A 14459-nucleotide genomic window follows, 5' to 3' on the forward strand; every position below is an offset into this window, starting at 1 on the left:
GGGCTATGTGCCTCTAGGCTACCGTAGTCCTCCTCCCCCCTCGAGAAGCTGCTACATCCACAGCCCTCTGTAAGCATGTCAGCGTTTGCTAAAGGAAGCGAGAATGTCGTTGCTAAAAAGGTCAAGAAAAGCAAGTCAGTCGTGTGGAACTGGTACGGCTTCGCAGTTTCGGATGAAGAGCAAACCACTCCCCGCTGCAAAGTCTGCCTGAAGGTGGTATCTGCTAAAGACAGCAGGACGACAAACTTATTTCAACACCTCGCAAACAATCACAAGCCAGAGTGGGAGCAGTGTGTTGCGTTGCGGGCTGTACACGAGGACGAAAGACCGGCTAAAACACCACCACCAGCTCCGAAGCAGGTAGCGTTAGCGGCTTCATTTTCACGTGGTGTCCCATATAGCAAGACAGACGCGAAGTGGAAAACATTACGGATGCAGTGGCATTTCACATAGCAAAAGACATGGTCCCAATATATACTGTAGAAAAGGCTGGCTTCCGACACTTGGACCCCCACTACGAGCTACCAAGCCGCAAACATTTTGCCAAAGTTGTCTTTCCCCATCTGTACAACACCACATGTGAAAAAGTCACAAAGCAGCTGGAGGATGTGCCATTCTTCTCCGCTACGACGGACCTGTGGTCCAGACGGACAATGCAGCCATAGCTGAGTTTGACGGCCCACTTTATCACCGATGAGTGGAGTCTGGAACACGTCTGCCTACAAACCTCTTTCTTCCCAGAGGACCATAACGGTGAAGAGATCGCCCAGGGGTTGAGAGATGCACTTGAGTCCTGGCACCTGAGTGAGGACTGTCTCGTTTGCATGACTACAGAGAGCGGCACCAATATGATAAAGGCTCTGACACTGAATGAGTGACCCAACCTACAGCGCTTTCGGCACAAACTGCACAACGCCATCGGTAAGTGTTAAAGTACATAGCAATGCATTACTGCATTTATATGAAGTGTAGTGCTTTAAAAACAAGTTACTCCTTGCTAGATTAATGAAGCCATAGTCAACACATTACCCTCTTATTCTCATTACTTAAACTTAGTTCATTTAATTGTATGAAAAAAGTGAATTAACACTTGTATACAAAACATTTTTAATTTTAATATTTCCTCAAAATGCACATATGCATACATGTGATACATATAATAGCATGTCACACACACAACATATACACACTGTTCATGTGTATGTGTTTGTGTCAATCCTAAATGCATCAACATCTAGCCTCTTAATATTATATGTGAATGTAGTCCATGTGATTTATTCTATATGTTTATACAGGTGCATCTTAAAAAATAGAATATCTTGGAAAAGTTTAATATTTTTGTAAGAGATTTCAGGAATTGAATAAATAAATAAATAATATAAATATTTTCAGAAACCATGGCATGAGCATATTTATATAATTTTTATTTGTTTTTTTTTTTTTTTTTTTGTTTTTTACTTTTTTAACTTTTCCACAATATTCTTATTTTTTAGATGCACCTGTATAGCACATTTTAAGCACAAGGCGATGTGATGTTACAGTTTTTTGTTTCTTCTATATTTCTTTTTATACAGAGAATGGCATGGATTGATCGTGCCATCGGGATTTGTAAGAAAGGTCTGTTCTTTTTCATATAGCTGGAAAATAAGAAGAGAGCTGGCTGCATTACAGACAGAGCTCCTACCCGTTCATCAGCTCATCACTGAGTCCCCAACCAGGTGGGGATCCAGACAAGCGATGATAGAATGTATCCTGGAACAAGAGAGTGCCATAGCATGTGTCCTGGGGTCAGAAAAGAAATGCAGGCACCTTGTGCCCACCTGGCAAGTCCTCAAGGTGTTGGAGTCGGTGAATAAAGCTGTTAAACCACTGCAAGATTTCACCGACGCGCTGTCTGGGGAGAGTTATGTGACCATCTCTTTCATCAAACCAACTCTCAACATGCTCAGAAGCAGTCTCCTCAAGCCAGCAGACGACGACACTGAGCTCACAAAAACTATCAAAAAAAAAAAAACATTCTGAGTTACATGACTGACAAATACAGTGACCCTGTCAAAGACGAACTCTTGAGCATGGCCTCACTTATGGATCCCAGGTTCTGCACGACATACATTCATCCTGAGAAGGTGGAACAGATTAAGAAGAGAGCTGTCACAGAACTGCTGAATCTGCCCACTGACAAAACCACACCAGAGCCTGGACCAGCTGTGCAGGCGCGCCAGGAGGAAGAAGAAGCTCAGCCTGGCCCTGCGCCGAAGAAGAGGAAAAGCTTGGCAAGCTTCTTCCAGAAGAAGAATGTGCCCTCTTCCTCCCTGTCACAGGCAGACAGAGTTAGAACTGAGCTGGAAACCTACCTGTTGACGCCTGAGATAAGTGAGGATGCTGATCCACTTCAGTGGTAGAAGAAACAGAAAGACAACTTTCCAAGGCTCAGCAAGCTAGCCAAGAAATACCGCTCAATCCCTGCAACGAGTGCCCATTCGAGAGGCTCTTTAGTAAGCTTTACACGATCAGGATTTTTGAGGCCGATCACCGATCAGTGAGTTTAAATAAACCGATCACCGATCCGATCACATGAGGGAGCAATATGTCTATTTAAATAACTTGTTTATTTACTGTATATACTTCTGTACCGTTTACTGAATATGAACAAAAGTATTCTCAAGCATTTTTGCCAATGTTTAACAATCTTTGCTGTGCCCCAAACTGACAGAGGTACTGTAGTGTTGCACAGATTGCAAATCACCTTAGTTTTATCTGTCTCAGACATTTTGAAGAAGTCCCACACCACCGACATGTTTGTTTGAATCCGACAGGGAATGATTCAAGATTCAAAAAACTTTATTGTCCATCACATAGTGACAGGGCTCAAAACTAACACGGCGGTGGTGTGGAACTTCTTCGGAGTAAACGAGACAGATAAAACAATGCAACGGGAGCATCTGCAAAAAGTTTCAACACGACAATGACGTCATTGATCGGATCGGCGAATTAAGACATTACAGCCGATCACACAAAGTGCATAAAATGCAAAATATCGGCTGATCCAATATAGCGGATCAGATCGGTGGAAAGCCTATTCTTTAGTGTTGGAGGGAACACTGTAACATGCCACAGGACATCCCTCAAGCCAGATGTCGTAGACAGGCTTGTGTTCCTTGCAAAAAACTTGCAAATCTGACTTGAATTAACAAATGTAATGAGTGACAGAAACAACCTCTACCTCTCTCATTATGAGAGAGGTAGTGTTTGTTTGTTTTTTCCAATGGGCATATAACATGCAAATAACATTCGTGTTTGTGTTTTTGCCTCAGGGATACAATACATTTTTTTAAGCTTTATTTTACAAAATGTGAAAGTTTTGCACTTAATTCATTCATCGTTGTTCAAGATGATAGAAAAACCTGTTATTTTTAAAGTGAGGTGAAAGACAGTTAAGATTGTCACTTAATCCACAGGGGGATTCATATGTGTTTGGTTCTTAAGTTTTCACTTTATTCCCAAATAAGGGAACTTCATCTTTGTTTATGAAGAACCTGTTCATAGTGAGGTTCTCACTTCATTAATCCCAAGGGATTCATCTTTGTTTGGTCAAGAAGACTGTAAATGTTGTCACTTTACTAAACCCAAGGAGGATTTACAGTATCTTTCAGTTGCACTTCATTCCCAATAGGGAAATTTGTTTGCTATTTTTCTTTAACAAATAAAGATAAAATATTTGAAATAATTTATTCCATTGTCTTTTGTAGTTTTACCAAAAAATCGAAATCGAAATCGAAAACGAAAACTGAGTTTTCAGAGAAAAAAAATCGGGATTTTATTTTTGTCCAAAATCGCCTGTATTTTTGTCCAAAATGCTGTATGTTGTGTGTGCTCCGCCATGACAGTCAGTGCCAAATGAACGTCACGTCTGACGTCTGCACTCAGCAGAGACGCTCAGCCAATGAAAGCAGCAGCACACCGTGGTTAAAAAAAAAAAAAAGAAAGAAAGAAAGAAAAAAAATGCAACTGGCTCCTCAGAACAGAGCCCAATAGAGAGGAAAAGAAGAGAAATATAGTCATCTGCCCGCCTGGGCAAGTTTGAACAGGTTCTACTTGCCCCCCATCTATTTTTACTTGCCTCGGGCATTCAGGCAACCGTTAATGTCGGACCCTGCTTTTCTTTATGAAGTTTGCATGTCTTTTCTGTGTTTCTGCTGATTTCCTTTGAGTGCTCTTATTCCTCGCATTTCAGTCTAAAGAAATGCATCATGTGTTGATGTAGCTCAATATAAAATGTAGGTATATGATGTATTATGCTTTAAGATACAGTGGATGCAGTGTGTATGATGAAGTATGGTTTATATAATGTGGATATATAACCATTAGGTATTATGGTATATGACACACAGGATATGAAATAGTTTGTAAAGCCATATGAGACATGCTTAAAGGGCTACTGAACATGTAACCGTTAGATTTTACTTGTATAACACATGTAAGCAAAATATAACAGAAAGGAATAAAGGAATAGCAGTAAATGAATATTCCACAGTGGGCTAGTGGGAGCAGAGAATGAAAGCGCCTATCTGTGCTTATTTACTGTGTAGTGCAGGGGGGATGGATTACTTCAGTCTGGCACACTTTGACGCACCATGGCTCTCTACCTCCTATGGCCCAGGGCAAATACTTCACATTCCCTACCCAGATCAGGCGTCATTAGACCTCATATACTGTGGTACATGAGCCAACAATATTTTCCTGGGCCGCACTATACAAAAATGCTATTGTTAATGTCTCTGCTGAGTTGCCAGGTTAGTGTTTTGTGCAAAAGTGGGTATTTTAGAAAGAGGTGAGGAGAGCAAGAAATGCGAGATATCTCAGGAGCAACCCTAAGTCTGTCATGCACAATGTTGCTAGCAGCATGTTACATGATTCACAGCATTTGAAATAATGTCTCTGCTGGGTAGGGCTGAATGATTTGGGAAAATAATCTAATTGCGATTTTTCCCCCCAATATTGCGATTGCGATTTAACATAGCTTAAAAGCTATGTTGACTGCAGTCTGCCTTCAGCAAATGAAAGACTTAAATATCATGGAGTATATCATTGGGAGAAAACATAGAAATAGCGACAGAAGAGGAAGAAAAAGGAAGACAAAGAAGAAGACTTCTTCGTCTGTTTTTCTGGCAGACCAGACGCCTATATGCGTACTGCTGCCCCCCACGGCTGAGTATCGCATTACATAAGAGAGCAGAATACGCCGAAACACAGGGGCATGCCAAGTAACATGTAAACGGAATATTCCAGTTGCCGCAGTGCAGTTACCTTAACCGGAATATTGACCCGAACCAGAATATGGTGTGCATGTAAACGTAGTCAATCTCCCCCATGAAGCTGATTGGAAAACTGAACACTCTGGGCATCAGTACCACTCTCTGCAACTGGATACTGGACTTCCTCACAAACAGACCCCAGTCAGTTCGGATTGGCAGTCTCTCCTCCTCCACTCTAGTGCTCAACACCGGAGCCCCCCAGGGCTGTGTGCTCAGCCCCCTCCTGTTCACGCTGTACACCCACGACTGCAACCCCCGACATGGAGAGAACTCTATTGTGAAGTTCGCAGAAGACACCACCATCATCGGCCGGATTTCTAACAATGATGAGTTTTCATATCGGGAGGAAATCAACCATCTTGCAGAATGGTGCACAGAAAACAACTTACTACTCAACGTCAGCAAAACCAAAGAGCTGATAGTTGATTTTAGAAAAAAGGAGGCAAAGACACACAACCCTGTTTACATCAATGGAGCTGAGGTGGAGCAAGTGAGCAGTTTAAAGTTCCTGGGAATCAACATAACAGAGACCCTGTCAAGGACTTCACATATCTCTGCCCTGGTTAAAAAAGCTCAGAAACGGCTGTATTTCTTAAGGAAACTTAAGAAAGCAAAATTCCCACACCAAGTTCTTGTCAGCTTCTACAAAGGAGCGATTGAAAGCATCCTGACTGGAAACATCACAAACTGGCATGGGATGTGCACGGCCCAGGACAGGAAGACTCTGCAACGAGTGATTAAAACTGCCCAAAACATCATTGGCACCCATCTACCAAGCATCAGTGATATCGGGGAGGTGAGGTGCCTGCGCAGAGCCAAAAGGATCCTAAAAGACAACACCCACCCCAGCCACAGCCTGTGATACTGGGATTTATGTATCGATTATCTTTTGTACACACGTGTATCGATACAATATCGAAAATATTGATATTTTTAACCCACCCCTTATGTTCACCCTGCTGCCGTCAGGCAAAAGATACACAAGTATTCGCTGCCGTACCACCAGACTACAGAGCAGCTTCTTCCCTCAGGCTGTGAGACTACTAAATGCACCATCTGAACTCCTCCATGTTATACAACCTGTTGTATAATGACCAATAAACTTCCTTGTATCCTTGTATTGATGAAGACTCAAAGTGCATGCTAAGTATAAACTTAAGTAACATGTTTTTTTGTTTGTTTGTTTTGTTGTTGTTTTTTCCATCAAATGCATTATGAGTTTGATAAAGTAAACAGTAATTGTATGGACCATTATTACGATGAACAGCATTAATATGCAAAATTACCCACAGCACACACACAACCAATTTGTGAATGTCATGCATCTTTTCATGAAGAAAATTCTGGCAACTGAAGACAGACAGACAGCATGTAGGGCTCAGGTAAGCTCTTATCATGGCAGTGACTGGTTGGAAGTTCTTGAATTATTTGAAATAGAAACAGTGGTGTTGAGATGATTAAAGACAGGTTGATATTTGAGCATTGCTGTAGCTCCATCACACAGACAAGAAAAACTTGAAGCAAGAAGCAAAAAAGAATAGATTAAAGCAGGAAGATAGAGCTGGAGGATTTCAGATGTTGAGCTAAATGGCTGACTGAAACTTCACAGGCTATGACAGTATCGACACCAATAACAGTGGGGGCTCATTTGCTGGTTTGATTTAGGAGGGCCTTCATGTCTCCATCACACAGCAGCTCACTATATTAGCTGAGGGAGACACTGTTATCACAGTTTATCAGGAGAGTAGGGGGGACTCTCTGAGTCATACGGCAAGTTCAGTCAGTAAAAAGTGGCTTAGATCTGATTAATTAATTCAAATTAACACAGATCTGACTTATGATAGTGTGAAGAGAAAAAATATCACACTGAATCAGACATGTCAATTCAATTCTGACTCAGGCCACTTTCATATGTGGTCTTAAATCAGATACATATCTGATTCCTGCTGGTGTGACAGCTGTGTGAACGATCACATCAGAATCAATGTGGGGGGGTTTCACTGAGCATGCTTAGTGAAAACTGTCAATGCATAAATATTCATGCCAGGCAGTGGTAGGCTGAAACAAAATATGGAGGACGGCATTGACAACAACAGGGAGTCAGTGTTGTTATAAATTTAATAGAAACATGGGAGGATGCTTCAGTCAAAGCCCTTTTTTTCCCTGCTGTAGTTCATCAGCTGGGGGCACGAGCAGTTGATGGCCTGTCACACTGATAAAACAAACCATTCCAGAAATGATTGCCTGTACCACTGTTTCATTCATTGTGATGAAGGACTGGTGTGCCAATGACATTTTTGTGTTGTTCAGCAGCATGCTTGTTGATGTCTGCATCTGTTGTGTGGACGGAGCCCAGGTCTCTATTCCTCTTTTCCTCATCACATGACACTCAGCTGACTGTAATAACTCAGCTAGGTAGCGGGCTAACTATTTAAGCAGCTAACTAACTACCCAAAGGCTCTTGACATTAACGAAATGAAACCTAGTTAGAACATCATAACAAGAATGACATTCAGAATACCTGTACTGCTTATTTTAGTTGAAGAGGAGCGACCTGGCTGGATGTGCGCTAACAGATACAGCCAACAGCAAGCGTGTAACTAGCTAGCTGACCACTTATTACAAGAGTGATCATCCCGAATGAAAGAGAATAACTAATACATTCGCATATCTGACGTGGAAAACCTCTTCGAACAGTCTTTTACAGAAGGCAGGTGTGTTGGCCACAACAATAAACAGATAACCTTAGGTGAAAAGTCCTAATACTATTAGTATTTATGTCAGACAGAAAACAAACCTTGTAGTGAAATCCTGCTGAACCGTCTGAAGTTTTCCTCTGAAATTTTCAAACATAATTTTTCCTCGGGACTGTTTGAAACGTTAATGTTAAGTAGAGCGTGGCTGATACCAGCAATGTCGGGGTAGGCAGAGGCAGGGCAGAGGTACACTTCTTGTTCGTCTTCTTCTTCCCGGCAGACGAGGCATGGTTTAGTGCTTTGCTGCCTCCCACTGGTGTAGTAACGTCACTGCTACTTATGTCCTCAGTTCTGAAATTCGCGATATAGATCCGTGGTTTTGGGACGTGTACTGCTTGCCTGGCTCTTTCTTTAAGAGGGATGAAATCATCCAGCAGCATTCCGAGGGGAAAAATGAATTCCTAATTTGTTTCATTTCAAGAATAAAAGCCTCTTTTCATCGGCATAGTGTGTGTGCTGTATAGACTCCAGGACTACAGTTTTCACAGTTGCCATCTCGTCCTTTCCCACTAGCAACAGCCCAGTTGCACAATGTCCCATTTGATCTTGCCAATGAATGTCCACTCTTTTGCTTGGTTTAACTGATGTTTGAATGATACGCAACTTTCTCCTTCTGCTGTCTGCATCCCACTCCCGCTGCCACTGATGAGGTCCAGATGCTGTTGATTCAGGTCTATGTGGATAACTGTGACCAGGATGACTGAAAACCTCCACAGACAGTGCACACCAACTTTACTTGAGCCCCCTTCTCCCACCCACCACAGTGCCCACACAATAAAGTTTCTAATTCTGCAGAGTATATTTATATTCAATCAGTCAACCTTCTATGCTGACAGATTTGCACATGGGGTACATGTAACCCAAATCCCACTCTTCTGCTCTCAGGATCTCTTGAGCCATCAGTGTAGACATTTATATGGCTACCCCACCCATTCCTAAGTTATTTCTCTAAAATATGTTGTACAATTTACTATTTCACCTTTCTGTATTATTCTTCTGTTATTAATTCTTTAAATGACAAATGAACATTATGGTCTGTACACAGTTGTAGAGGGACAGGCAGCAAGCATATGGAGGGCCCACAGTTCCTATGAGTATTTCTTTACAGAATTTATGGAGCTGCCTCTGTTAACCCTTGTACCACCCTATTCAAACTCCCAGCACTACTCTAGCATTGACATTTATAAAAGAACTGTCCAAAAGTCTTTTACTCTATAGTTTGGCACTACTTCTGTACATCCCAGCCTAAAAGAAGCATGCCTGCTTCCACCAACAGCATGGATGGGTGTTGTCCGGAATTCCCCAGTGCACAGCCTCAGAACCCTGGTCTGAACAACACCCAATTTAGCCAGCGTAGATTTTGCTGCTGAGCCTTAAGCCAAGCACCCATAGTCAAAGACTGCTGGTATTATTGCCTTATAAATCATCGTTATAACAGTTTCCTATACGCCCCTCAGGAACAACCAGTCAAGCACCTCATAATGAATGACCTCACATCTACTTTCCATTCTCCCCACATGTGCTCTATATGTCAACCATTCCTCCAGCCAGATACCTAAAAACGTTAAGACCCTGACTCTTCCAAGGGGTTCTCCATATCTATTGTCAAAATATGCAGTTTCTGCCAGAGACTGCATATTTTGTCTTTGTTATCAACAGCCTAAAACCCCATTTATCAGCCCAAACCTGCACCTTATCCAAGGCACTCTGCATCTGCTTCATCAAATATCCAACACTGCAATCCCTCTTTCATACTACCCCATCATCCACAAAAAGATATCTATCAAAGACATCTCCCACTTCATCAAACATACCATTCATTATTCTATTAAACAGCACAGGACTGATAACACTGCCCTCAAGGTTCCCATTTTCTTCACCAGCAACAATTCATTATTTATTATTCAAATATTAAAATATTGAAAAATGAAATAAATTTACTTTTGTCATGGAAGCACTTTTACATTGAAGGTCATGAACTGCTTCAGGCAACAGAAGAACATTGTAAAGTGAACTGTCCTGTGCTAAAAGAGCCTTTATTCTGCTGATACCCAACAGAATCTTTTGTGTAATAGAGTATCTAATGAAACTCGGGCAATAGGTAGCAATAAATAAATGTTTTTTAATTCATTTTAACCACAACATTTGAAAATCTCTAACTTGCTGACTCTGCCTTTAAGGAGCATTTCTTAGTGCTTACAAGTCTACTCTGCATGGAGTTGGATCTCGCTTTATTGGTTATTCAAACACATTTACACAGACGTACTTGAAGGTAACAGATAAAATGTAATGGTCTTTTTTTTGTAATTAATTGAATGACAATAAATGCATGGACTGTATGGGTCTACTACAGTCAGTCCTTACAAATGATTCTGAAAATGTTCAAACAAAAGCTTGTGTTGGACAATCAAATTTACATTGTTAATCACACAGATGTACTGATTTTCCTACATATATATCTATATATATTTATAGATATACATATATATGACTGATATGCTCCATCACACTCCAGTTCCAAGCAGCCCCTCTGCAGCAGTACGTCCACTTATGATGACATCATTCACAGATACACCATCATAGCAGGATCCAGCCAGAGACAGCGGGAGGAGATTCTTTTTTATGTAGCTACGCATGGACTCTGCACACAAAAATACAGACATACATTTGAGCATTTAATAAAACATAAAAGCATAATAAAAACACAGAGAAACTAGCATAACTAATGAATGGTAAGTTGTAGTGCAAATGTTATAACTAACTCACCCACTCTTTGCCAGTGTCCCAGATGGTACTGAGGTATACAGTCCTAGCAAGAGAAAACATGAGTCACCACTCTAATCCACTTCATTACAGTAACACAATATAGATAGTACAGACAACAAAAAAAAACACGAGAAAAAAACAAAAATCCCCAAGGTAGTGCGAGGGTTAAGTCAATATTATTTCAAGAATGCTCAAAAGATGTTTGACTCATTTATGATGTTGTATACACATGTAATTGTAAGACTTAAGCGAAGAGTTTGCAAACAGAGTTAAATGTCGTACTTACATACACATGCATGTGGACATGCAACACAAAATACACACACACACAAACTCATGTCATTCACTACCTTTTGCAGAGCCACCCTACTCCAGCAGGGTGATGCTGTAACTCCCAGGTGGCGTTGGACTGCTTCAGTGGCTGTTGCTAAGAGACACTCCTCTGTTATTGTCTCTGGAGTCCCAAACACTTCCTGGAACCAGGCCCCGCCCATCATCACCTAAAAGATAAAGCCATGCAATGCTTTGTGAAAAAATGTTGATGTTAGGGAATGTGCAATGTCTAGGCATGTTTGTTTTGAGTGTACATGAATATGTAGTGTACTGTGTATGTTGTGTACTGTTGTATGTTAACTGTATCTTTTTGTGCCCAAGACAATTTTCTCTCAAGAAAGATAATGAAAGCTAATTTTATCATTATCCCAACATGAGGGTGGGCTCAATTCTACATTTCATATTTTGAGATAAAAGAGCAATATGTGATTTTTAGACACAAACAAACAAACATTAAAACATTTAGTTTCCCATATGTTTTAAGTATTATACAGTCACATGAGATGATGGTCCAAATTATTTGTAGACTTAGAATAACATGTTTAGATCTTCTTCAGTTTATTATCATAAGCTCCTCACTGGGGTTCACTACCTGCCTATTATGTATACTACAGGTGTGAGTATCATAGCTATAGATGTTTATGTTAAGCCTTTTCACTGTGTTTGGTTCAGTGCATTGTTAGCTTGCATGCAAATTTTGTAATGTATTAAGAAACCAATAAAAGTCAAAAATGGAGGTTCAGCAATATGCCTTACCAGTAGACACATTAGGAGAGTCTGAAACCCTTGGTCAAAGAAGTCTTGAATAAAAAATGTATACCCCATGTTGGCATGGAAAGAACAATATTGATGGTGCCCTCTCAAGATAGAAATGACTAATAGAGTGATACCTGGTCAATTATTTTAATTCTGGATAAATAACTAACAGAATTAATCATTTTGTTTTCCCTTAATTCTTTTCAGCTTGGCTTTTACCTTGAGCTGCTGCTGTGGGTTGTCAAAGCATGAACACAATTGTTAGATGATGAATTGATAAATCAATCTCCTAGATGAGCAAAGGCGTTTGGCAAGATATGCATTAACAATAAAGTCCTTGTTAAATTGTATGCTTCACCTCTTTTGTAGCAGCACTGCATTTCAGTGTCATGCTGCAGACCTATGAAAGCTGATGAGCTGATAGCCAGAGCTAGCTGTTGCTGTCAGTTATTAGTCAGCACCAAATGATTACAAACCAGCCAGTTATTAACATTAGCTGGCACCAGCTCTAATAAGGTAGCCGTTTTGGGGTGCATTTATTTTCTTTTTGCTATCTCAGCAATTATACTGGGTCTTATACAGAGTGTTAAGTGTCAGATCTACATAATCAACTACAAAAAGTAGACAACTTCTGATGCAATCTCATTCAATTTCATTATAGTTATGAGAAGGAAGTGCCATACAAATAGGTGTTAGACCTTGGCCAAACTGTAAACGTAGTGATCGAGCACAGCTTCTTTACACTGCAAGTGTCATATCCATATGTCATCTCAGAGTGTACATACCAGGTTATAAGACAGGGTAAGGTAGAGTGATAGAGATAGGGTTGAGAGAAACAAGTGGCACAACACATCAAAAATAGACACCAGGAGTCTGGTGGCACTTTGGGGTAAGACATCACTATGCACACAACCTGTTAAGACAGTCTAACTGATCATAATGGCAGCAATCTGATTTTTCATTGATGCTCACTCACTAAGCTTGCAATTATCTTCAGATATCTTTCCAGATATCTTCTATATCAAGTACCCAAATCGACAAGCAACAGTACTGAACTCCAGGAATAGTAGTATAATCTCTTTTCAAACATAAAAAAGAATTCTTGGAGGATAATCACCATTTTTAACTAAAACTGCTTATTGCTCCTTTAAATAATAAAGTGTGCAAATCATGAAAAGGCCTATACTAATGGTATAGTATCATAAGCTTTCTTTTTGTCCAACTTTGCTTTAAAATAGTTATAATTTGATTTTTGGAGCATGCTTCTCTGAATGTATGTGTTTTCTTCCCTTGCAGTGTGTCTAAGTTGTATACAAGTTTGAGTGAACATGTTTTAAGTTCCATTTTACTGTCATATGTAGTAAAAACAATTAAATGCTTGTGCTATGGCATACTCTGCAGCTGTACAGTTGCTTACTCAGGAGCTATACAGTTGCTTATGCTTTTTGTATGTGTTGCGACATTTGCATCATTTCTGAAGTTGGAAGGCATATCCCGGAATTTTTTTTCTCTTGCAGAATGTTCCAGTGTCACAGTTGCTTTTTGTATGTGTTAATAAATTTGCTTCACTTATAAAGTGTGAATGACCTTATGGGCCGAGGGTAGGTGATTGAAGTGCATTAACTACAGTGGCTAGGTGCTGTGTGTTGACTGCAAGTTGATGCTGGAGTCTTCATGGGTGGCTGCAGAGGTGTTCCTGGTGGTTAGTAAGGTGGAGTGGGCAGGTGCTTGCATGTTTCACTATGATTGTTAGGGTGTTTCTGGGTGGCCACTGGGGTATTCCTGGTGATTCCTAGGGTGTTTTTCAGGAGGTTGCTAGGTGGTTGATAAGGGCTCTGTCCCAATTCAAAGGTTGTACGCTACCTAGGTCATATTTGTAGGCTGCTTACGTCACGGCGACACGACAAGTGCTGTCCCAATTCAATTTTACCGCGCAGGGTCCTGCAAATGCAGCCGACAGATCCAGCCTATTTTTGACTAATTTGCTCCACGATGCTTCGCGGCCGACATCACAGCCTACTTCCCAGGGTCCCTTTCGGTCCAGCTGAATTTCTGGATCAGCCACCATTGCTGGAATTATTAAGCATGTTTTAGACCGTCTTAATGTTTATATCATGACGTTTTGATAAGTTTTCATGCCTATAATTACCACCATAGATTCGGTTTAGCTGTTAACTGTATCCGAACAACGCCTGTAAATGCAAGTTTAGTTAGATGAGTTAAATAGGCATTTTGCATGATGTTTCCATAGCAACCATCAGTGCATCAGGTACGTTACAATGTAGCCATGTGTACAATTACTTTAATTGGGAAAGTCTGTTGCAATTTGTAACAATTATCTTAATTTTCTGCATCTTCATGAAAACAAAATAAAATAAAATACATAAAACTACAGAATCAATGTTGTCCATCTTGAGAGCGTTGAAGCTGCTTATCGGTTTGTTTCATTCACAGGTGTTCACTGACACACCTCCCAAACCTAGTTCTGCATTTTCCTCCGCAGGCTACACCGTCCCAATTCACTAAACTTTTA

General features: G+C 40.6%; 2 protein-coding genes across 4 annotated transcripts in view; both read right to left on the reverse strand.

Annotated features, from left to right (window-relative positions):
• The window catches only part of LOC115373226 (dysbindin-A-like), a 28341-nt gene extending 20054 nt beyond the window's left edge, over positions 1–8287 (reverse strand). For both annotated transcript variants that reach the window (XM_030071505.1, XM_030071504.1), the window contains exon 1: positions 8113–8287. In XM_030071505.1, the coding sequence (XP_029927365.1) occupies positions 8113–8168 (56 nt within the window). In that variant the 5' untranslated portion in view covers positions 8169–8287. The remainder of the gene's footprint in view (positions 1–8112) is intronic.
• A 1886-nt stretch (positions 8288–10173) lies between these two features.
• Positions 10174–14459, reverse strand: part of ppox (protoporphyrinogen oxidase) — a 30062-nt gene continuing 25776 nt past the window's right edge. For both annotated transcript variants that reach the window (XM_030071497.1, XM_030071498.1), the window contains exons 11-13: positions 11188–11337; positions 10838–10880; positions 10174–10712 (exon numbers count right to left, since the gene is read on the reverse strand). In XM_030071497.1, coding sequence (XP_029927357.1) covers positions 10576–10712; positions 10838–10880; positions 11188–11337 — 330 coding nt within the window. In that variant the 3' untranslated portion in view covers positions 10174–10575. The remainder of the gene's footprint in view (positions 10713–10837; positions 10881–11187; positions 11338–14459) is intronic.

Source organism: Myripristis murdjan, chromosome 16 (genome assembly GCF_902150065.1).
Source record: "Myripristis murdjan chromosome 16, fMyrMur1.1, whole genome shotgun sequence".
NCBI lineage: Eukaryota > Metazoa > Chordata > Actinopteri > Holocentriformes > Holocentridae > Myripristis > Myripristis murdjan.